General features: G+C 32.5%; 1 protein-coding gene across 3 annotated transcripts in view; it reads left to right on the top strand.

Moving 5' to 3' along the window:
- Positions 1-25544, top strand: part of Ubx (Ultrabithorax) — a 107362-nt gene that overhangs the window by 78944 nt on the left and 2874 nt on the right. For all 3 annotated transcript variants that reach the window (XM_035093627.1, XM_035093626.1, XM_035093625.1), the window contains one exon: positions 6806-7216. In XM_035093627.1, coding sequence (XP_034949518.1) covers positions 6806-7125 — 320 coding nt within the window. In that variant the 3' untranslated portion in view covers positions 7126-7216. The remainder of the gene's footprint in view (positions 1-6805; positions 7217-25544) is intronic.

The following is a 25544-nucleotide window of genomic DNA, read 5'->3' as shown; positions in this document are numbered from 1 at the left end:
TGTCGAGAGTCCAATGGCAAAAAAAGACTGGTACGTAAAGCCGATATCTTATTCAGAAGCGTTCCATTCGTTCTTCTTATGGTATACCCTTTTGCGATTCTGCCGGTGCGACATTCTTGCTCGCATCACGTAACTTCGGGGTTCGTCGATATGCTTTCTTCTACTTCTCTCTTCTCATCCTCATCCTCCACCACTTCCAGCATCACCCTAAGGAACTTTTCCGTTTCTAAAATTATTCCCACGACCCTTCTAAGTCTCTTGAAAATTCCTCAACAAAATTCTCAACCTCACAATAACTTTCTCGTCTCAATTTGTTTCCTTTCGGACCAAACAAGTTTTTACGTCGTGAATTTCATCCTTTTCAACCCTTTCGCACATTCCGTAGGAAAATTGGATGCCAAGCGTCGTAATTACGATAATTTTATCCCCCAAAACTTAGTATACTGAGTCGCATGTCTCACCCTTATTACAAGAAGGAGTCAGAAACCCCTCTGTGACTCGTTCGTGTATCGTAAGTTTCTCCCTTAGCATTTCCGGGGTATCCCAGCAGTCGGTGAGAAGATTGTGCACATGGGTGTGTAAGTGTATGATATACAAAGTACGAGGAAAACAAGTACGCAACGAGGTCCATGAGTCGGAGACATTGGGTATGAGAAACGCGTAGCTACGCAGCAAGACCGTAGCTCAACTTGGGGTACATCCTACTCTGGTCTCACCGAGGTAGGTAATCCTCTCGGGGGCGTGAGTTACTGCTTTCGTCCTTTACGCCACTTCCCTCTGTATATATCCCCACATCTTCTTTCCTCTTCATTCTTCTTTCCACCTCCGTTGTAAACCTCCAACTCTCGCTTCTCTTCGATGCTCTTACATACCTTCTTACTGGACCTCCTATTGCTTGTTGCAAGGAAGCTAGAATCCAAAGTACAGTAAACATGTTGATAAACTCTTTGATGAATAGGTCATCCAGTTGAATAAATGAACACTTTTTTCTCTTCTGAAACGGGGAAACGATAAAAATGGAAAATATGCTGAAACAGCTGGAGAACATAAGTCGTATTTAATTAATAATTTATGGCTTTTCAGAAAAAGTGTAGGCGAGAAGGGGAAAAATAAAGGCCGGAACTTGGAAAGTCTAGTTGATGTATGTGTGGTTGCATAGACACCTTTCGTTTGAGGGGGAGTGACTTGAAAAGCTCCCTATGAAGCTAGAAGTTTTTGTCGTTCATCGTGAATACAGTTAGAAAGATGGGTGGAATACCCTTTTGAACCAATTATAGGAGTAACGAGAGCCAGCTGTATAAAAGGCAACTACTCAGTTTCCTTCTCTCAAGGTTTACGTTGTCATTTAATCGATATTTAAATAACTTCTTGAGCCTCTCAAGGATCTATATTCCGTAGGGAAAACAATGCCTCCTTGAATCAGCTATGTATAATATTTCAAAGGAATTTTGTCAGATATAAAGGGGAAAAAAATTTACATTTTTTAGTACCTGTAAATGGAGTGTCAAAAAAAAGTTTATTTTACTATTCTACGTTACTCCATTTTATGTCTTCAGAATAAATAGTGATTCACAAAAGGAAAAGTCTACAGAAAATACCAGAATTGAATTCTCAATTTTATAATAAAAAATTTTTTACTGCATAATTTTTTACTGGAATTAAAAATAATGAGTTACAGATGAAGATAAAAAATTCTTAAAGAATATTTCATCTTAAACGAAAAACAAAAACTAAATAAAAATTTTAAATAAAGATCTCAGACGTTTTCTTTAGTTGAAGCTTTAAGCTTACTTGCAATTAAAATTTCAAATTTTTGTCTAGAATTACCTCTGAGGTTAAGATTTATTCTTTGCAATGCTTTCTTAAAATAAAATAAAGTTAAAAAATAAATTTCATTGCCAGTAAAATAATAAATAAATTATAAATAATTAAATTAAATTATCAATCTCCAGTTTCTGTAATAAGCTACAAGCATAGTAATTACATTGTGACTAATAATACAGAGGCAAGCATTACCATCTGCTTCTAGCTTACTTTATTGGTCTAGTCATAAATAAAGAGAGACATTGAACATATCTGCAATCTCTTTAACTTTACAGACAAAAAGTAAAATTATAGTAAACAAGATATATCACGAGAACTCAATGTTTCTCGAGACGGCTTTATCTTCTGAAGGTATATATTTCATGGACAAATCCTGTTTCAATCTCCTTTATACTTGTCTGGGGTCAATTTACTTAATTTGATTTGATTATGGCTTCTGCCTATCTAATTCAAGTACAGTTTGCTTTATATACACAAGCTCCAAAGCAAATATCCACCCGAGTCGAAAAATTTCGATGGGTCTTACATTGATTACATTGTTATAACATAACTTTTACATTGGATACATTGCTAAAAAATTTTATTTTACATTGCTAAGATCATTCTTACATTGAAAATGGTATAAGCAATGTTAAATTAATATATGGCAATATTAGTAATGTAAGAGTAAGATTATTAAGGTTTTATATGTAGATCTTGAGTTGACATTGGTTACATTACTAATCATCTAGAGCAATATAACTAATATTGAAAAAATATGAAGCAATGTTACCAATGTAGAAGAAGAATTATAAAACATTTCATGTGTGAATCTTGAGTTTACGTTGGTTACATTGATAATAGTTTCTAGTAATATGTATAAGCAATGTCAAAAAAGGACATCGTCAACGGATGATTATTGTTTTTATTTTTATTTTATTAAGTATTTCGTAACAATGGTAATTTATTATTAACAATATTTTAACTGTTGTACATAGAATTCAACTGTTTATTAACAGAAAAGAGAAAAAAAAATTATAAATCAATGTAGCACAGTGGGAATCGAACGGTACGCGCGATCCTCAAGTCAAGCAACATTTAGGCTGGTAAATAGATGGATGGGTGACCGAAAGGGAACACCAAAAATAACAATATAACCAATGTCAATACCAATGTAGATCTAAATTTATTTTTATTTTTCTCAATGTATTATGATTACATTACTTTTATCATTTTTACATTGCTTCTTTCTTTTCCTTGATAACATTGAATTGACATTGCTACTACAGAAAAGGGAATTATACAAAGGATAAAATGTTGAAGCAATGTAATCTTAAACATTGAAAATGAAATTTAATTTAAATTATTTTACATTGGTTGTATTTCTAAAAAGCAATGCAACCAATGTACAACCCATCAAAATTTTTCGACTCGGGCAGTAAAAAGTTCATCCATAAATCACGATATTTCAGGAACGTTTGAATCAAATAATGAATCGCGATAATAATGATCAATCAAAGCAATCTATCAACTCGTAATTTAAATGATAACAATGAAAATAGTCATCTATATTCACAGAATATACATTCTATAGCTATTTAGTATTGAATGAAACATTGAATGCAGCTAATTATGCCTTCAAATGTCGTTGTTATTGTATCTGATTAATTATTTTAACTACCCCAATAATTTATCAAAAATAATTTATATTTTATTTCAATAAATAATACCGTTGATTAAATCAATAATAGAAATTACATCATATTGATATATTCAAGAATGGAATAGAATGTTTTTGAGTAGTAAATCTTTCTATGAAATAAATCAGCATCATAAATACTACCATTGAAATTTAATTTAGTGTATTGAATACAATAAATTCCACAACATTAGTATTCACGTTAAGACTTGACTAGGAAATGGATGTTTCTAAAACCAGAAAAGATAATTTTTATTCCTAACAACAGTGCATGGTAAACGAAAACCATCCGGTGTATTTCAAGTGTGGTATGAAGCTGAGTATGGGTAGGAATATTTTCCCGTTTTTCAAGAAAACAAGCCCATGGTTTTCACTTTCAAATCCTCTTCTTAGCATTCTTTCTGCTTTATCTCATTTCAGCTTATATTCTTCAACCCTCGAAAAGGTTCCCGCCTCATCGTCACAAGGTAGTAGACCCTTCTTGTTGGCGTTGTATCCACCTACCGGATGAAACACGTTTCACAAGTTTAGCATTAAATTTATCCGGCCCCTTGCTTAAACAGCCACGCACGCTTCTTCCCTCGTTCTTCTTATTCCATCCACAGGAACGCCAGTTTAACCCTCCAATACCTAAGACTTGAGCCGACGCACGACGATCCTTCTGGAATAATGGAATGTTAGGAGCAACTAAGGAAAACGAAAAAAAAAAATCTACGAGAGAAAGTTCTACTCTCAGTAGTGAAAAAGTAAAAAACCTCAAAAGTAAGAAGAAGAGAGTCCTTAGCCTGTCACATTTTCTACTTTGCAAAGACGTATGGGGGTAGCTTAATTGGGGGAAGTCTTCTTCTTTTATTTATAAGATCAAGAGTCTATCGCACCCGAGGGTGGCAGGCTCTCTTTTTCGTTTTCGACATTACGTAGAAAGTTAGTTTGAAGAAAAGGGCCACCCTTATACGTGCTCAAGTACCTCCCGAACATAACGAGTAGGATAAAAACGCTCGCAACCGAGTGGGTGACAAATAACCCTTATAAACGCCATGCCATAATTCCAGTCCCATTCCACGACAGAGCCATGACAACCTGGAATGAGAATCATGGGGTGTACACTGGAGGAGGATGAAGAGAATGGTAGAGGAAAAGCAGAAAAAGGGGTGGCCAGTTGCACCACTTGATTACGTGCTGATAATAAACATGACGTCGATATGAACTTCCTCTTCTCCTGTTCCTAACTCTCTCTCATTTCTCACATTTCGTAACGTTACATTTCGACGTTTGCCACAAAAATTGCCTCTCTCTCACGCTGCCAATAGCAAATCGATGTTTCAGATATGGTTGTAAATATAACGCGTTTATTGAGAGGATGATTCGTATCCGCTAGCAGGTTTAGTTGTAGTGAGTATATAGTATAGCATAGAAAAGTGTACACATGAAAATGGAACCGATCTACAACGATTGGCCGCGCGTTGGCAATTACAAACAACGAATCATCCAGACTGGTCACATTTTTTTGTCCTTGCTGTTTATTGCTTGCCTTCTACTTTTCATGTTTCTATCTCAACTTTTTACTGTCATTTTTTATCACTTAATTTTCATGATTTATATTATAAATAAATAATACTTTGCTGCTGGTGATCAATTAATCATTCAAGTCATAAGATAAAAAATATACTCATTTATTTTAATTTTATATTCTGCAAAATATTTACTAAAACATTAATAACAAAATGATGGAGTAAATTTTCTTCATCATTTTATCCTAAAAAAATTACAATTTTATTCAATGTTTTATTAGAAAAAATAATTGTTTATTTGTCAAGATTGAAAAGAAAAATATTTTTAATTCAAGAAATAATTGTTGTAATTTCTAAAAGATAACATGAATAAAATTAGCATCACAGTGGTATTTTGTATGCATTTACGTTGAGAATAAATTGAGTTTAATTTATTGATAATTACCATGGTTAAGGCAACTTGATTCATAACCAAGGTATAAATCGTCACAGCAAAAAATGGGTGAAAAAAAAAATTAAATAAGTGTGGCAATGAAGACAAAACGCTGTGCGATATGAGTTGGAAACAGCAGCAGTTTTTAGTGTGGATCACAAAGAGTAGCGCCAGAGGCACACCGAACGTTTTATGAGACAGTAACGGCCGATAAGGTGAGCTCGCGCCCCCGACGGAGCTTAGCTACAGAGTATCCAAGTGGCTGTTCAGTGTATACTAAAGCTACTTATATACATATATGTATGTATGTATATATATACACTCTGCACTTCTTCTTTACTCAATGTGCTTTCATTCCTTAGTTTTTACCGTCTTGTAACTCGACCAGTCACTATTCAACCGCTGTATCCTTATCGAAAAATCTTTACAATCTTTTGTTGTAAATTCTTCACTAATTGATGCTCTTAATTACCGTCGTTTGTTATCGCCATTATGAAGTTAGGAAGAAGATAATTGTGGCTCAAATTTTCAAGATATCAATTTACTTGCTATTGGGTATAAATACACCTGAGGAATTCGATTGGCAATTAAATTAAATTCCTGGTCCAACAATTATTTATTTATTGAGGAATTATAAAAGATGTGGAAATTAATTTTAAATGTTCACCACAATCGCTTATTTACTTTGTTATTTACCTCATTCTTTAAAATACAACAAAAAATGGAATAATGAAAGATGTTTAAAAAATAGTAAATAAAAAAATTATTGTTGCGAAATTTTATGTATTAATTCGAACAGAGTCACTTGAAGATACTTCAGAACGATACGACCAATTACTTGACTTAAAGGAGTTATGTCACTCTAAATGATCAAAGTGCTTTTGCCGTCATGATTTATTTTCTAGTAAAAACAAAAATAAAAATTTAATTGAAGAAAAAATTTTAATAGTTTGCAATATTTTGCTTATTTGTTTTATTAAATTTTTATCAATTAAAATAACAAAATTTCTTTAATTTTCATAGCTACTACCATGGATTCCATTTTACTCCGCTTTCCCTCACCATTTTATTCTTTGTAGCTTCATAAAGAAATTAAAAAAAAAATTATTTACTCAACTCTCAGTTTATTTATTTTTTTTAGACAAAAAAAGTTAATTTAATATTTCAGGCTCAATCTGTTCTCCATTCACCCTCAAATGAAATAATGAATGAGCTAAACATGTGTTAAATACTCGCTTGTGTGTCTGGCAATTGAAAGAACAAAAAAAGCATCGATGGATCAACATAATAATAATATTATCTATCAGCCATATTTGTATGCACTGTGGTTTAACTAGTTTCTTATGTTCGGTGTTTCAGGTGCGAATGGGTTGCGCAGACGTGGTCGCCAAACCTACACGCGCTACCAAACATTGGAGTTGGAGAAGGAATTTCACACAAACCACTACCTTACAAGGCGGAGGCGAATCGAGATGGCGCACGCGCTATGTCTGACAGAAAGACAAATAAAAATATGGTTTCAAAATCGACGGATGAAGTTAAAAAAGGAGATTCAGGCGATCAAAGAATTGAACGAACAGGAGAAGCAAGCGCAGGCACAAAAAGCGGCAGCAGCTGCTGCAGCGGCGGCAGCGCATCAACAGCAAGGAGGTGGTGGGGGACCTGAAGGGGGCAACTAGGGGTACGCCCTGCACCGGAGCCCCCCTGACCACCCTAATGCCAATCCACACCATCCTCTGTTAGCACCGCAATGTACACAGCTATATTAAGGTCAGTTTTATTATTTACTCTTCTGTCTAGTTATTTCATTCCTTACTATCATCAGCCAGGTTGTTAAGAATTTTCTCCAAGTAATTGGAAAAGTATAAAGTTGTTGTAATGAAATACATGAAATAGTTGGAATGAAAAGTACTGAGAAAAATAAAGTATTTATTAAATGCTTGTAACGATTGATTTTCATGTAGTATTTCAATTATTGAAGTGAGATTGTTATTATTGACTATTTTCTTATGTTATTATAAGAGTCTTTAGATTAATTGCCATTAGAAACTCATAATCACTTCGGTAGTAAAATAAAATTAATTATAAATGGTTTACAAATTCATTAAAATATCTATTTGAACATTTATTTACACAATATTATGATAGTTGCATTATCTTTATTAATAACTTGTTTATTTTTATCAATTAAAAAACTTCTGAGTTTAATTGATGATATAATCTTGTTAAAAATAATTTAAAATATAGATTTTGAGAAAATTTATCAAATAAATGTTTGATTAATATAATTCGATTCTTCTCAATTAATTTATTCCAATATCATTATTTAATCTCATTAAAATAATTATTACTTCAGGGAAATAATTTTATAATGCTTAAAGGAAATATTTAATTTCAATTCTCACCCTTGAATGTTGAACGCCGAGTGTTTATAACATGTTAAAATTTATTTGTTGTGAAATGTCGATGATTAATACCCGATAAACGTGATAATGATTTTTATTCTAAATTTAACTAGAATAAATATCTCGTTGAAAATATACAGAATTAATTATGAATTTGTTCGGGTTGTCATTATTTACGTATAAATAAAGTAGTATGCGCGGCGGACAAAAGAGCGATCTTCAGAGAACGCGCGAACACCTTCAGTCTTGCAAGATATCTTTCGACGGTATATCTAATGAAGCTAAACCGCGTGCAAGCGTGCACTTTCATAATTTGCTAAGTTATTCCACTCGCGTGTTCAAGCATGCTCGCGCTTAACACGTACCTAAAAAGAGATAGTCCCTCTGGCGTGTTATGTTTAAAGTTGAAATGTTGCAGGTTCGTGATTCTATAGCTTAGTTAGTATAGTGTACATTTCATTTTTTTTTATTACTTTCTTTTATTTTTCTCCCATCAAAAACAAACTGAAAGTTGAGGTTTTTATCACTCTTCACATTTTATGCACTCTTCTTAAGATTTTTCCGTGTACATTTAATCACTTTTATGGGCAATGTTAAGAAAATAGAATTTAAATGGGATGTTTTATTGTTTACTGCACTCAAAGTGTATTAGACATGTAATAAATAAATTTTCAAAATTAATTTATTATGAGATTGGAGTTGTAGTATTTGACTTGTTAATGCATTTCATATATCTTTAATTTTATTTCAACATAAAAATATATTGAACAAATACAAAAAAAATGAAGGATGAAAGAAAATGTTAAAGACATTGGAAATAAGCTTGCATTAAGAGTTGTCTATTTTCAAATTGAATTTTTTTTATTGAATATTTTTTTTTAATTCCAATTATTTTTATTACTTAAATTAGTAGCTAATTAATAGATTCATCAACTAATTAAAATTTTTCTTATGAGAAAATTGTTAAAAATATTACAAAGAATATCAGAACTTCATTTAAAATTATGAAAGAAACTTTTTTTTTGAAACATGTCATATTAAAATTATTTTATTACATAACTTAGACGTTTTTGTTTTATTATAATTAGTCAAATGATAATAAATATATCTCATTCAATCAAAGATTGTATTTTGTATGGTAAAAGATTTTTTTTTTAATTATTTTAGTGAGTTTTAAAAAAATGCAATCATACAGTCCACACAATTCCCAACATAATTATTTTTATTGATAAAATTTATTAATCTAAAGCTATAATAATTCTTTCTCTGACAATTATTATAGAAATCAACATTAAAGCATTATTTTGGACATAATTAAATACAACATCATGATTTAAGATTAAATAACAACCTCATAGGCCACGAATTACAATATTTAATCGTAACAAAATGATCTTTCAGTATTTCATCTTACCTTGTTGACCGATAACTTTAATATTAGTTGAGAAACGTACGTAATATACCTTATTGAATGCTAAACTAATGAAAAAAACGTGCTTGATATTTCGAAATAAAAATTTCATTGAATATATTACCTAGAGAAACTTGAAAGGATTTTCCAATTAATTGTCTAAGTACTTCTCCAAATTAATTCTTCATTACTTATTCCTACATGAACTCAAGTGTCATTTGTCTGATTTCCATTTATTTTTATTCAAGTAGAATTTCAAATAAACACACAATTGTCATGTATTTTTCCTAGTCTATTATCATGAACAACAAGCTAAATAAACACGACATTAAATTACAGGAATGGATATAGCTCTTAGTAACAATCGTAACTCGTGGAAACTATGTATTATTTTCATTGTCGGCACACTTTGTAAAACACTCGTTGTTCATATTTTATCGCTTACTTATTTCGCACTGCAGAACACTTCAAATCACACACTTTATCGTAATGACATGATTTTATAGCACAACCATCCATCAACACATTAAATAATAGATTGGTTCAACTTTGAAAAAATATCATACGTTCAATGATAACTTGTTATTTCACCACTGTGATATACATCAATGTAACTGTATTTTAAAATTTTTTTTAAGAGAAACGCTAATTAAAATTATAAGGTACAATTCTTTAATAAAATTTACGATCATTAATTGCTGACTTTCAAGTAATTCTCTGTGGAGGGTAATTCCGTATCATGCAAAGATTCACACCCGTCTGAGCTCCCTCTGCTTTATTATCGTTCTCTTCTATCTATTTCTGCCTCCAAAAGTGAAACTTCTACTTTCCTCCTCCGTTTATTGCAGATTGTAAAAAAATCTTTTATGACTAAACATACACCCGAAAGAAAGTTTTTCCAAGTAAACAGGTCAAAAAAAAATGTTTGATCCTACAGGACAATTTTTATTATCTTTGTAAAGTATTTTTGTCCTAAAGTCACTGTATCTTTTCAACCTAAGACATCCGGTTATTTATACTACATAACACAGTACACCCCTAGATGCATCGTAAAAAAAGGTTCGCGTTTGAATTTTCTGCACTTTCACTTGACACTTTCTCTAGTTTTTTTCTTTCGAGTTTTTTTTATGTTTTTTAGAACGAAAATTTCTCTTGGCGACGGTCGGTTAACGAGTTTCTTGGGGCAATTCACCCTGAAGAGTAGGATTGACTGTATCTCCAGATGTTTTTTCTTCTCAAGCAGTGATGCAACGTATCAAGATCATTACACATAGAGATAAATACAATGGTGCCAAAAGTATCCAGTTAAGATTACGGTGCTTTAAATTGGCAATTATCGATTACTTTTTTGTGGGCACTGGTTAATATTATCAACAGAAGTGCACATTTGTAGATAATTTAATTTTAAATTATACATTTTACATTTATCAAACCACAAATTATCCGAGCAATTTGAATCCCCATCATTGCTGATCAAATGGCGATGCATGATTCTGTAATGGAGATGAAAACATTCATAAACAGTTACAGTCAAACGTTGTCCTTCCATTTAATCGACACATTTATCAATTGAATTTTTGTTTTTTCTTCTTCTCAATAATTTTATCAAGTCAACTATCTCGTGTATTGTATCAAGAAAAATTCTACAAAAGAATTTCACTGTTTCTTTAATTTTTTAATGATGTAAACTTGAAGAAAAAACAGTGGATATCAAGAGAAAAGAAGTCTCAGACTTTAATTAGCATCCTTATCAACATTTTAAGGATGAGTTATCGTCTTTTTATGATGATTAAAAATAGATTGAAAAATTCGGAATGTACAATGAAGAAATATCGAGATAGAAAAGTGGGTATAGTTGTAAGGGAGAAATACAAGAAAATATTCGTAGGCGAGGAATGGGAGGGAAAAAAATGAATTAAGGAGAAAAAACAGAGTGCCAGTTAGGGTCTGATTTGTGATCTGGTCGTGAACCCTGAAATAAACCTGCTGATATCCTATCTTTACCTTTTTTATTTCTCTTTCCCTCCTGTCTTTTTCTTCATATACTGAAACATACACGCAGTCATTTCTATTCCCAGAACTGGGGAGACATAACAGACAAGTACACGCGGATCCTACCACCATTTCTAACCCGGTAAAGACGTTATAACGCACGGCAGTACCATCGCGATCGTAATGTAAATTTGGACGGTTTCAATCTCCGCGTGATTTTATGCAGATGGAACAACCAACGGAGCATTTATGGAAATTTTCAAACTTGCACGACACGAGTAACATTATGGTTTCCGGGTTAGGCACGACACAAACAAAACCAAGATAAATACATCACACACAATTGTCTCAAAGACTCTGAAACGCGATGCCAAGTTTTTCCGTTGTTGCAGTCATTCCCACACGACATATTAATTTAATGACTAAAGTCAATGATTGAGTCATCCCGATGAAGACGATGTAAAAACATTAGGTGAGACTTGAATACATTTCAATACCAAATGAAGAGATAATACATTAATGTCACCAATAAATATCCTGCGTTACAAAATCGATTCATCGTAAACATAAAACTGATATGAAGGATCCGAAAAAGTTGCATGAATTTTTTCCATAAATTATTTCAAGAGATTTCACTTGAATTTTTGCTTACAAGCTACATAATCACGCACATTACCGCAAAAAAATTTTTTTTGAAAAGTTTATTGAGGTCATGTTGAAGTCTATTTTATGAAACATGGATAATTAAAAATCGTTGATAATAAAAAAAAGTTGAATTGAAGATTGGTCAGTTAAAGTAATCGATTTATTATGAGAATTGTGCTTTTATATCTAGTCTCGCTATCACACAAATCGTTTCGAATATACAAGGGCGTTCATTCGCACTTAATAGCAGTAATTCTTGTTTGTCTGCTGCCGGCGGCATCGAGTCTTTCCAACATGACTCGCATGTCGGCCATACAGCAACCACCAATCCAAAGCTTAAAAAAAATCTTGCTTCATTGCTTGGCTTGACCAAGAAAATGCAGTAAGTACATGCCATTCTGTCATTATAAGACTTCTATTATTAAATCCAATAATCCGTATAATACATTTATGAAAGACCATATAATGTGAGCTTGTTTTTCTACAGTCATTACATACAGATCACTGTAGATATCAACATTGTTGCTGATTGGGTGAAAAAAATTCTCCAATCACTAAGCACATCAATTATTGAATTCCAATGATTTTCTAAACGATTTTAAATCATCCATTTAAGCATCAATGTCATGAAAATTTTGTTTTATATTTTTTTAAATGATAAATATTGACTTAAAAAAATTTTATGAAGTTTTCATTTAAAAATAAATCAAGACTTTTTATTAAATGATTAAAAAGTGATAATTCTGTTGGCAAAGGTGATAAATGAAGCAATTATTTAACAAGTCATATAGTTAACAATCGAACATTCAGCCAATTAAGAAAACTATAACCATCTCCTTAACTTTAATCGTTCAACTTCCGGACTGTCATTATACTAATGAAAAAACTTTGTGACTCTTTCAAGTTTTCAATGACACGTTTCACTATAACTGGGTAGAAAATTCATCTGAACTGTTAAGAAAGCGAAATAACTTAGTGGCGTGTTGTGTTTTGACAGTGTATAATAGATTAACACATAAGTGTTTTAATGATAAACCACATTCACTTATTATGAAGAAAATAGGCCATTTAATTCTTTCATTTATGTCTTAAGCATGTAGGAAAAAGGATCGTGACCTCTATAAAGGTGTACGTTAGCTAAACTATGTTCTGTATATGCTTTCTTACAATTCTCGCCCATCCTTATAAAAAGTAAATAGCAGCCCCATTGTATTCAAACCAACATAATTAAATTATTCATAGCAAAAGGTGCATAACTGTCCTGCAATCAAGAACACGATCGAACTATCAGATAGAGTATAAAAAAATTAAAAGAATTGTCATTCCACCAAGAATATGTCTATTGAATTCAATCCCACAGTAGAACTAAAAGATCACTTGACGGGTAGCTGGTAAAACTTGACAATAAAATTAAAAAGCTCTTGAATTCCATTCAAAGCGTGTTTGTAGCTCCATCTAGAAGCGTTAACGATGTTTCCCTTAGTTATGGCTGCCCATCCCCAATGGATGTGTGGGCGTGGTTTGAGGCGGAGATCAAAACTGGAAGCACTACTGTTGATGATAGTACATCGTGTTCGAATTCACATAAAAATTAATATTTAGCATTTAATATTTTATAAAAATAAGTAATAATTTTTTGAAAATTTCTAATTTTATTCCTAAAAAACACAGCATTAGAGTTTGCCGCCTAAATCAGTTTGGTAAAGTGAGAAATGTATCCCTACGCGGGAACTACTTTAAGTTATTGCCCATTTAAACGACAGGTGGCAGTGCTATATTGCAATTTACCACACATGAGAAGTTCTCCCTTACCGACTCTCGATTAGTTGGCTCTTTACAGGTTGGTCTTTTCTGGGTTCGTCATCTTTCCGCTAGGATGATTATTGTCCATAATGTAGTTTATTGTTTGCGTTTATCGACAGTTCTACACTCGACTCTTCTAAAAATCCTCGTCAGTAGTAAAAGTACACTGGATATTTATGATCAGACGTCACACAAATGTTTGTATTGCAGTTTTCGCTCTTTTTGCTCCTGTTAAGTTGATTCTGAAATGTTTTAGCGATAAAAAGAAGCCGGCGTTTAATAAAAAGCAACTTTATGGCTCACTTCTGAAAGTTGCAGAAACGAGTAAATTATGCTTGCGGTTTACACCATCAAAATCAAGAAATAGAATTTTTATTGGCTGTAAACGAAGACATTTACGATCCATAAAGACGTGAGTGGCACGAGCATAGTCTTGTGTCTGGCTCCCACGCTGGCTTACGTAACCCATTACCCCTTCTTCTGTGGGTTCGCCAACGGCCGCCACTGGCACGCGCCCGCACCCGCCTAGAGATTTACAGGTTGCGCTCCCGGTAACACCTCGTAAACTTGGCTTAACGACTTCAACCGGGCCTAACTGCTTCCTTCCTGCAATCAGATCTTGAACTATCTCACTGGATGTTTTTTTTTTAATTTTTTCTTTATGACAACTCATAAATGCTCGCTTAAAATTTTTTATTTCATCACACTCAAATTATTATTACCCCAAATCATACATATTGAATAATAACATACTTTTTTATTACTTTCTCTTAATTCTCTTTAACGTATTATTAACTCAATGATTTTAATGATAAATGATCTAATAAAATATTTCATTTCTTTTTACACAATTAATTATCAATGATTTAATTAATGTCTAATTAAATTTTACATAAAAATTAAAAGTTTTTTTTTTAATTCTAACCATTTTATGAATAGAAACAATCCAAATATCTTGAAGAGTTATTATTTCTAATGTGTCTAACAAATCAGTAGAAATCTGTTGTTTAAGGGAAACATAATTTAAAATTGATATCAAATCATATTAATAATTTTTTATTAGGTAACGACTTGAGACTAATTTTATTATTTCTCATGTTTACTTTTTTATCTGAACGAAAAAAATATAAGAATATTACTCTTCATTATCATTTGCAAGGACATCAAATTTTTCAATAATCGATTAGGTTTGGTGATTTTATTTCTCGCACATTAGACTTGGAAAACAAGTTTGTCCTGAAGAGATTATTATCGTTTAATTACCGGAGAATGGATGTGAAGTATTTAAAAAATTTTTGATAATCTAATCTTAAACACTTAACGTGGTAGTAGGTAATATATAAGAAGCAGTATGCACTCTGTATCAGAAGCTTATACATTTTCACTCCTTTATGATTTGTTTGGATTATACTTCATTACTATTCATCGTCTGTCATTATGCTTAACCACGGAAGAGATATAGCTATTGTTGATTTTATCGTGACATTTATGAGAGTCATTATTAGATAATAACACTTCTGAGGATGGTAAAGACTACGCCGTTGTGGTTGGGTTCATTTATCGTTAGAGTGGGAGTAGCTCGACGTGGTCATAAAGATTGAGAGGCAGGGAGGCTATGAGGTTGAGTGGTTGTCCGCTAGACTGCGCTCTTATGTTATGAAAATATTTCATGCGGTGGAGTCCTTCTTCAGATATCTCACGCAATAAATAAATAAATATTGAACGCTATTGATGTAAAAAATACATTATGATACCGATAAGGGAAAGTAAATGAAAAGAAGCGAGTTTATATTCTGTTTTCGATGATAAATTTGGTGCTAGCGAAATTTAGAGCTGATTGTTAAAAAATGCGACGGAATTGTTTATAATATTATCGGTTTTATGTTTTTATTTGAGATTTTGTGGTAAAGGATGGAGATAAAATTTTTTGACAACTGAGAATTATAGAGAAATCTAATTTACAATTTTAGTTTCGTGATAAAACAATATTCATTACTTTTTAATCCCATTAAGTTTTGAAGAAAAAGTTATGATTCATTTTAACAGCTCATGATAATTTATGACTTACATCTTCTTGTTTCAATGAATTTTTTGAAATTTTACCTACTTTGATTTTTTACAGCTTCCAACATTTTTTAATTGAAGAAAGAAAATTATTAATAACAATAATATTTAAGGGCAAATCAGGAAATTTAATACAAAAATTTAAATAAGAGTAGAAACATATTTTTTAGTAAAAAAAGACTAATATTTGTTAATAAATTAATAAATATGAAATATTTGTTATTTAAAAAAATCTAAAACATCATTACAGAGAATTTTATGGCAAAAATACTCGAAGAAACTTTCAACAAAACCCGTCAAGTAATAATGATATATACTACTAGAGAATTAGATAAAAAATTTTCTAAAAGACATAATTAATTCAGTAGAAAGATAAAATTTTAACAGCTAAGTTTCCATATGATTTTGCGGAAGTATCTTTGGCCTTCAAGTTCTCTAACGCAAACACACAAACATAAAATTCACGAAAGCTGGTATATTTCGCGATGTATTAGCATTTAAAAGTGAGTAGTGCCCCGTCTAGCGGCGCCATTGGTCTACATTTACACAACAATGAAAGGCCGCACTCTAAAAACTCCCAGAATCCCTGAGCTTCACGGGCAAGAGATGGGAGGATACAAGAGAAAAAGAATGAAATAGAAGAGAAGAGAATGTGCGTCCTGATAGAAAGAGAAAGAACTTGCCAACAAAAATTAAAAGAAATAAGGCTCACACTGGTAAAACGACATAGCAAAAGATGCAACATCGCGAAGAGTAGCCTAGGAAGAGTCTCTTGGTAAAAGCAAAATTTTATTTTTTACTGTCCTTTTTAAAACCCAAAATCTTCTCTAGGGCTTAGCCTATACGTTCTCGCTTCCTCCTTACTGCTTATAGATATTTCTAAACGAACGATACTCAGACCAATCCTCAGACTTCCCACCGTGCGTCATGGAGGCTGCTGCGTTGCCAAATTATCTTATGTGACCACTTAATACATTCTCAACGTGATAATTTGATTAACTATCATTACGTTAATTACTTTTTTTTAACAAACTACTACTAAATGAAGCTATTCATTTATCAGACATTAATTATATCTTTTATTTGAACATCAATTCCCATTTTAAATTTCATTATTGAACGTTTGAAAATTTCTCTATCATTGAAGAGGAGATTCTTCGAAGAAATTAGGATGAAAGTATTTACGTATTATTCCAGACAATCAATTTCTCAATTAATGTCAATGTTTTATTTACGAGTTTAAAATCTTTATTCAAATGATGCTTCTCATTGTATACATAGAAAATAATATATGATATTTATTGCGTACATGTACTCATGGATATGTAATCTTATGGTGTACGACGTGAACAGTTATTTTCTCGAGACAATATTTTTGTAATCCACATCAGAGATTGAAGAGCGGAAGAGTTTAATTGTCCGTGAATTTGCGTGCAATGACACGGGGGTCAGTCGTGAATTAAAATTCCGTGAAAGTAGACCCCACGACATGTTGATGTACGCATATATATTGCAGGTATACAATAAAAGAAAAATTCGAGTACATTTTGAAAGAATTTTTCGTTTAACTCCGTAAAGTAATTATATATAATTTCTATTTTGATTAAATTAATTTTTATTTTTTTAAAAAAATTACCATAATTATTCTTCTTATCATAGAAAGTATTTTAAAACATTGTTGCATTTTAATTGATGAAATCATTCATAAAATTGACTGTATTTAAACATAATCAATAAAAAAAATCAACACAGTAGCTTCTTTATGATCAATCAATAAAGAAAAAACAGTTAAAAGTCTTATTTTAATTCATGCAGACGATTCACAATTTAGATTACGGCTGCAATTAACGTAATGATAAAAATAATCATGACAATTTTTTTGTATAAATTAATTTTGCGTCATGTTAGCAAATAATCTCTCCGTTTATTTATTTATCATGAATTTTTTTAGAATAAAAGACAAGTTGGTTACATGAACTAGTAAAATATTCACTATATTCTGTAGAATACACATCAGGTAATTCTAGTTTCCGTAACGGTTTATTTATATGGACCACCAACTAGGACAAGCGCGTGAAGTGACGTGATTCGTCCGGACATTTCTCTTTTCGAGTTTGCTTACACGCGAAAGAGAACCTGTACTCGATAAATATCGTTCGTTTAATTTATCGTGGTTGCTACTTAGTAATCGCGGGGACGCTCAATTAACGCCACGAATACGCGTGCCGCGGATAAACGATGTAACGTATGAGGACGAGATGGTGCAGACGAGTTGTAGTCACGGCACTCGGTCGACATCGAAGCGTCTCGTTCCCGACGGCCGCCGGATCTAGAATTATGTATTCAATTATTTCTTCACTAGTATTGCACGACTTTAGCTATTTTCTGGAACTTTAGAGGTAATTTATCGCCCGCTTTTATTCCTTCAACCAAATTCAATGAATTTTCTAACGGATTATTTAAAATTAATTATTAAAAAATTGTTCAATTATGTTGTTATCGATCGTACCATTCATGAATAATTTTTAATTAATAATTGGTTATTTTTATTTATTTTTCAGAAGCAAAAAAATATTGTAAAAGCAAAAAAAACTTCAAAATTGATTGCACTATGATTATTATGCAGGTTAAATAATGGAAATAATTTGTTATAATTTATGAAGCTTTAAAAATTGATTTTTATGCTTTAGGAAATATTTAAAAATTTTTTTTGGAGTAAATAAATTATAATAATAATAAAATTCAGCATATTTTGGAGTACATTTTTACTTTAGAATAGGAATAATATTTATTGTGTTATGGAAAAAATTTTGTTAAATTATTAAACGATTAAGTAATTTTAAAGACAAGAATCGAATGAAAGAACTATTACTTTACTTTAAAATCAATTGACAGGAGAATTATTAATAAATAAGTTAAAAGGTATTTGATTTGTAAGATGAAAATGATTTTAAGGGATAAATAATATAAATGATGTAAAAAAAAAAACAAAAAATTGGTATTCTTATAGAATAAAAATTTGCATATAACCGATACGAATTGTGAATGACGAAATTTATGACAAATATAAGGTTGTTTACATGACACTAATTGGTTTATCGAGCAGACGATATCGTTTTAGAAAATGAAAAAACGGATAGAATTTAATAAGTAACATTCTTCTTTGTATAACCAACGGAAGTCTCTGACTAATCTCCAAAACATTTTTCCCAGGAATAAAGCATTCTCTAAGCGTGCGATAAATTTGCCGTGGTGTCCAGAGAATTTTGTTTTTCTTATGGTTTTTTTCGTTTCCGTCGCCATCACTCGGCACACGTCCGTTAACCTCGAACACTTTTACCTACGAAGATTCGTCGGGGAATGAGGGTGGATTTAAACTTAATGTCATCTCATTATGTTGATGATTGTTTTGAAAAAATAAGTGAAGAAACTGACTCAAGAATTAGCGTGGGCTTTCAGCAGATGAATGAAACAACAAATATACAAGATGTACTCGACATTTTTTATGATCCTTGTTCTTGTGTTGGTCACTTTGCAAAGCACAATAAATCTCCAAATTACTGAACTAATGTATACGAATGCATAAATTTTTTTTCAAATTCCTTCTAACATAGAAATAAGCTTTACGCACTTTTTAAAAGTTTTCTGCAATTAAAAAGTAACTGTTGAATTAACTTGTGGTTGATGAGCTTGCTGTCTCTAACAAAAAAAAAACCTTTACATAAGATTTGACGCAGTAATAATATTTTTAAATACAAAAATAATTTTATCTAATTTTTCTTATCAACATTGTTATTTAATTAACACTTTACATATATAAGCATCAATAAGCATCAATTTTTTTTGTACACTGGCCACCTAAAATAAACTAGAATAAATTTTTAAATTACAAAAGTAATAAATAAAAGCACACGAGTAATTTTATTTATTTTTCATAACATTGAAATAAGCTTTCTGAACTTTTGAGAGTTTTTGGAGCAAGAGTTGAAGGAGCAAAGAGAGAGAGAAAACGATGTACTAGTGTATGGGTGTACGATGCAAAGTGTGCGTACGGAGTTGTTTAAAGGCCGTGGTCCTGGTGGTGTATAGAGGGAGGAATGTTAGAGGGTGCGCAAGCTAATTGTGATACACTCCGCGGGGAGTTGAGTCTAGGTGAGACGTGGGTGTGGGGGTTGACTTGGTGCTGTATAACTTAAGAAGAAATAAAACCTAAAGTAAAGGAGAAAGAGAGCAAGAGCGAGAGACAAGGGTTGAATAGTAGTGGTAAGAGGCAAGACAACGTAGTTAGTTATACGCCTTGGCTGTGCATGTTGGTAGCGCTGGTGTTTTTCATTTTCTTTATATCACCCTTGACGCTCGTAAAACCATTACCCATGACCGAGCGAAAGCAACTTCCATATAGACCGTATACACCCGACTTTGATGATACTGAAACTTCTTTATTTCCTTTTGAGCTGTATAAGCTTTCCTGTTTGAGAACTCGCTAAGAAAAGAACCGAATTTCTTTCTTCCACTTCAGTTTTTCAGTTTCTGTCTTCATTTTATGCGCCTTTCATGTCTCCTCTTACTCTATCACTTCAATTGTCTATTTGTTCTGACCTCTCTGGGTTTTCTTGCAACAGTAGGTATCGAACGTGAGGGAAAAATTGGATTTCGCGTGTAGAAGTACCAGCTGTCTACGTCAAACGATCCGTCGGAAGAAGTTTGTGCAGGGTTGTACAGAGATGTATATTCTTTATCCTCACTCTTCATATCCTGGGATGAAATAAATGGCGAGCAGGCATTTAATGTCACGCTACTTTGTCGAGCTCACTATTTTTATGATGAAGTACACCACATTTTATCGGTGCATATAACACCTCTCTTCTTGCTGTGATATCATCTCGTTAAGTTGACTCTATCGTATGTAATCTTAATCACTTTTCTGTTAATTAAATAATCCGTGCTTAATTAATCACTGTAAATAATATTTAACAATTTAATTATTGGTTATTTGAAGAAATGGAGCATTTAGCGAATGAAAGACTTACGAGAATTGATTAAAGGTTCGCAGAAAATAACGTGCGTTTATATCGATAACTTTTTCCTCGTCGTAAGCACGTGCCAGTATCACCTATAAAATCCTTCACGTATACAAGTCAAACCGATCAGAGACGTTTCCAACCCGACGTGATGCCGAGATCTTGACTTAGTACCGGAGACACGTGAAACCTTCTCGTACCTTCTTGCGATCCGTCTAGATAAGTCAGTTACCGACTCGCTCTAGCGCGCCTTGCCCTTCTCTCCTTCTCGCGCTTTTTTTTATTTTTTCTCTTTACGTCGCCTTATTGCTCTTTTTCTTTTTCAATGCTTTATTCCTTGCGCCATGCTTTTGCTCGGTGATTCATCATCGGCGTCTCCTCTTCGGTCTTGTACTCTGCGTCTTTCTCATTTCTCCTCTAGTCGTCTAGTCAAACCTGGTCTGAGTTACTTTTTGGTTATATTCAACATACTTGGCCAAGAAAAAATTTTTAATTTTACTATTCACTGATATTCCAACATTTTTATTTATTTTCAATATTTTGTAGATATCAGTAGACTAGGGATTATTTATTTTAATAAGATTACTTGTATCCGGTTGTCTATTCTTTTTTGTCGTAAAAAATAAAACAGAAGCTTTGATTGATTTGTTCTTGAAAAATGATCGTTGAAGAATGTGGAAAATTATCCGAGATTAATCACAGTTATAAAAAAACAAATAAACCGTTCTATTTTTATTATTTATAATTTTATTTTAAAAGTTTTATCCCGTATCTACAAACGTATATTTAAATATTTTTAAATATGTTAACTGTAAATACCAGACTGGAAAATTTTACCGTTACAATACTTCTTTTATTTACTATACCACGCACATAATGATGACATTTTGTATGCACACATTTTATTAATAACAAAACCACTCTCATATTATCATGTATTTTCACATTTTACTTCGCCTCAACCTTCAACAAAAAAATTATTTAAATTAACTTGAAAAAAAAAGGATGAAATTAAGTTAAAGTTATTTATTCAAATTGAAATGCATGATGAAAAGCAAATTACGTTGATATAATACTAAATAAAATAAATAATTTTTAAATGCCTGGAGATGGACTTGCACATGTGTCCATGATTGTTACATCAGACGTACGTTTTTTAAAGAAATGTGTGTTTCAAAGTGCATAGTCAGATACACCCACTACTCAAAGTTACGTGGGTAATGCAACGTTGTAAAATATCTAAGGCAATATATCACTCGGTGCGATATCACCATGGAGAGATACCATAGTATTTTCCTCAGATGCCTGGCGTTAGCAAACTGCAGCATATCCATGTGACATTGTAAGTAGTAGACAGCGTATATTTCTTTACTTTTCTTATTACATTGTCTTTCATAAGACGTTCCAACTATCCATATCGTTCTCTCAAGTGTATTACATAAGCATAACCGCCCACATTTTGTCGGAAAGAATTAAGAAATTTAATCGAAAATTAGTGTTATTTGTATTTGATTTATTCCATCAACGTGCTAAAATTCCAATTACTCCGGAATTTATAATTTATTTACAAGCTATTCTTCAAGATGATGCTTCACAATATGCCTCATGTTTAGACCAATCTTATCGAATTTAATGAAATTTCTCTTGTTACATTATCGTAGAAGAGATAAATAAACCTTCATCATTGGATCTTTTTATACTAGTAGGACACACCACAAGATGACTTCCTCCACACTTCTGGCTCTTTTTATCCAATGTATTAGCGAACAACATTTACCTGGTCCTCATTATTTTCCTGTTTTGTTCTATTAACATACCTAGCAGTAAATCACGTTCGACATGTTTCAGTATAAAAGAAAAAATGTATTCCCAGTAATTTGGCTGTAGTTGGTGGAAATCCAAAATAATCTAAAATCTAGAGTTGAGAGAACAGCAGTCGGTGAGAAAATAGCATTGGTGCAGTGGGTGGAGAATATTGGTTGTCTTGAGAGTTAAAGTCAGATGGAGGGAAAGGGCAGGGGCGTTCCACAGCACCCCGTATGGGGTAGGTTGCAGCTCACGCGACACTAGAGTCATCTATATCCTCAAAGATTTATGGGTTCTGGTTGCAGCGGCTGTTCGTAGCACAACATGCCACAGTTTGGTGGTGTCGGTGTCCATGATGTCGTGAGTGTGTATCAGTTTATTCCGTGTACACGTGTATATATGCCAATGCTTTTAATGTCTTTGTGGTAGTGACACTGATGCTATGCCTCCTGCAGTGGTAGTGGTACTCCCTGTCGCGATGGCACACTGTTACCCCGCAGGGGTTACGCGCAATTCGCGCTCATGCACCAAGCACTGATAAAAAGTTACTCGGTTCCAATCCGATTCTTTGGGTGTCGGCGAGAGTCTCTCTCTCTACATGGCCTCGCTTATCTTCGTAGACCCTCCTCGACGACTCCTCTTGTCCCTTTATATTCTATCTTTTATATCTTTTATGCGTAGATGGAAGATATTTTTGGGATCGTTGACAGTACAATCTAGAAAAAATTCTTACTCAAATACAGCATCTGCCCATTATTTTTATAAATAAATACAGCGACAAATATTTTTTAAAATCATGGTTGATTATTTTAATCCATTTGCAATCTAATTATTTATTTATTTTTTACTCCAAAACACAATTTAAGACTGGTTCGAATATTTACTGTTAACAATTTTCCTTTGAAACATAAATAAAAAATAATCGTTATATTTTTCTAATATTCAAAAGAAAAATTTTTGTTAAAACAAAAAATTAATTACTTTCATCAAAAATATACTTTAAATTGTAATAAAATTATTATTATTTTCTTAAAAAATTAACTTTTCTTTCAGTTCCTCAACAAAAAAATGATAATTTCCACGAATTTAATTATTAAAAAAGTGAATAAATAAGACATAAACAATTTCTTGTATTTTCATTTTAAATATATCTATCCCAGAGGCAAGAAATTTTGTACATAATTAAATATTACAATAAAAAAAAAAGCCAACAGAAATGTTGCTAGTTCAGGTTTTGAGACTATATATGCCATGATGCAGCCATCCATTCACACTGACTATAATATGCTGGTAGAAATAACATGGAAGAGAAGGATAGAGTATCCATGGGGGTCTGTGGGACACTGTAGAAGAGCATCCACCAACTCTACCTATGCTCCACCACTCCGACTCTCTTGTCTCGTCCCACTCCACTGATGTGGCCGGTTTACGAGCAACCTGTGGTAACGAGAGCGATAGATAATAACGCTTCATGCTCAACCCCTTCTCTTGCACATATACACTTACATTCGCACCCTCTTTCCCCAGCATTTTGCTTAACTGTAACATTCGCACATAGGGACATTAAAATCTCGCTTAAACTTTTCACTGCATCATTGAACGGTTTACGTCTCTATATCTCTTTTTTCCCTTGTTTTTCTTCATTCATATTAAACTCACCTAAACCATTATTTATGACTTTGTTTATTTTTTTTTATCGATTAAAAATACACCAAAGACAATAATAGATTTGCAATAAATATAAAATAAATAATAAATGTTTTATTCATTTAAAATATGATGGAATTATCTATTTATGTCAATTCCGAGTGTTTGTTTTTATTAAAACGGTAAAAGAATTTTTTAGTGTAACAAATATAAAATGTCGTTAGAGTTTCAAGGCGCACGCGCAACTGTCTTGCCAGAGGAATTTATTGCGGCTTAAAAAGTCTAGCTCCCTTAAAATCCTGATAAATGTGCGAAGGAACGAGACTCGTACGAAAGTACAGGAGGTTCGTAGCGAGAAAGAAAATGCGATGGAGAAGCTGACTGTAGAAAAGCATGCTATTGAGAAAGAGACGCTACGGAAAGTAGCTCTAGGCTGAAAAGCAAATTCTCTTGCGACTTATACGAGAGTTGAAACAAATGAAAACGCTCAGACAGCTTGTGCAAATATGCCATTAGCAATATGCTCTATATAAGAGCTTGAGTATTTGGTATATACAAAAGATACGTCCTACACTATATAAGCAACCAAGCTGTATTAAAGACGTACAAAACTTGTAAGCTTTTGCACACTACATTTCGTCCTTTGACTAATGTCTATGTTTGACCAAATACTTTACTAGAAAATATATGGCGCCTTACATTGCAAATAAAATCCAATTGAGCCGTGCGCGCGATTCTCTCCTTCTTCCCACTAGTAAAAAATGAATCAAAGAAATTTTGTATTTCTTTACGCCATTTGTTTTCTCTTGACTTTATCTCTGCTTTATTTGTCTTTAAGTCCGTGCTCGACATATATTTTCTGACATTTTCTGGGTCGTGGAATGAAAATAGAGAAGCAGACTAATGGAGCTGAGCAGGATATAAACCCATGCGAAAAAAAGAATGGCGCGACGAAAAAAGAAAGAGAATTGTGAGATAGACGAAGAAGAAAGAGATCACGTAGATCGAGCGGTTGGCGCGAGTTGGTGGCCAGTAGAATCAACCGGGTTTGCCAAAAGACTTCGGAATCTTTCTCTTTCTTCTTTCGCTTTTCGTACTCACTCAAGAGCCTCCGAACGATCTCTCCACTTATTCTTCTGTATATACTTCATCTGTGTGTCCCACGCGACTAAAAGATCCCAGGATAAACAACTTTTTCGCGTTTCTCTCGCGAAATGAGTAATGATATTTCCACTTTTTGGATTATATTTGGTTACCATTCATTTACCCTGACATATTATGTGAGACGTATATAGTTTATTATA

Source organism: Chelonus insularis, unplaced genomic scaffold, assembly GCF_013357705.1.
Source record: "Chelonus insularis isolate UGA/USDA-ARS -01 unplaced genomic scaffold, ASM1335770v1 scaffold_277_pilon, whole genome shotgun sequence".
In the NCBI taxonomy this organism is placed as follows: Eukaryota; Metazoa; Arthropoda; class Insecta; order Hymenoptera; family Braconidae; genus Chelonus; species Chelonus insularis.
Note: the sequence above shows the minus strand (reverse complement) of the source record. Positions and strands in the feature narration are given on the sequence as shown.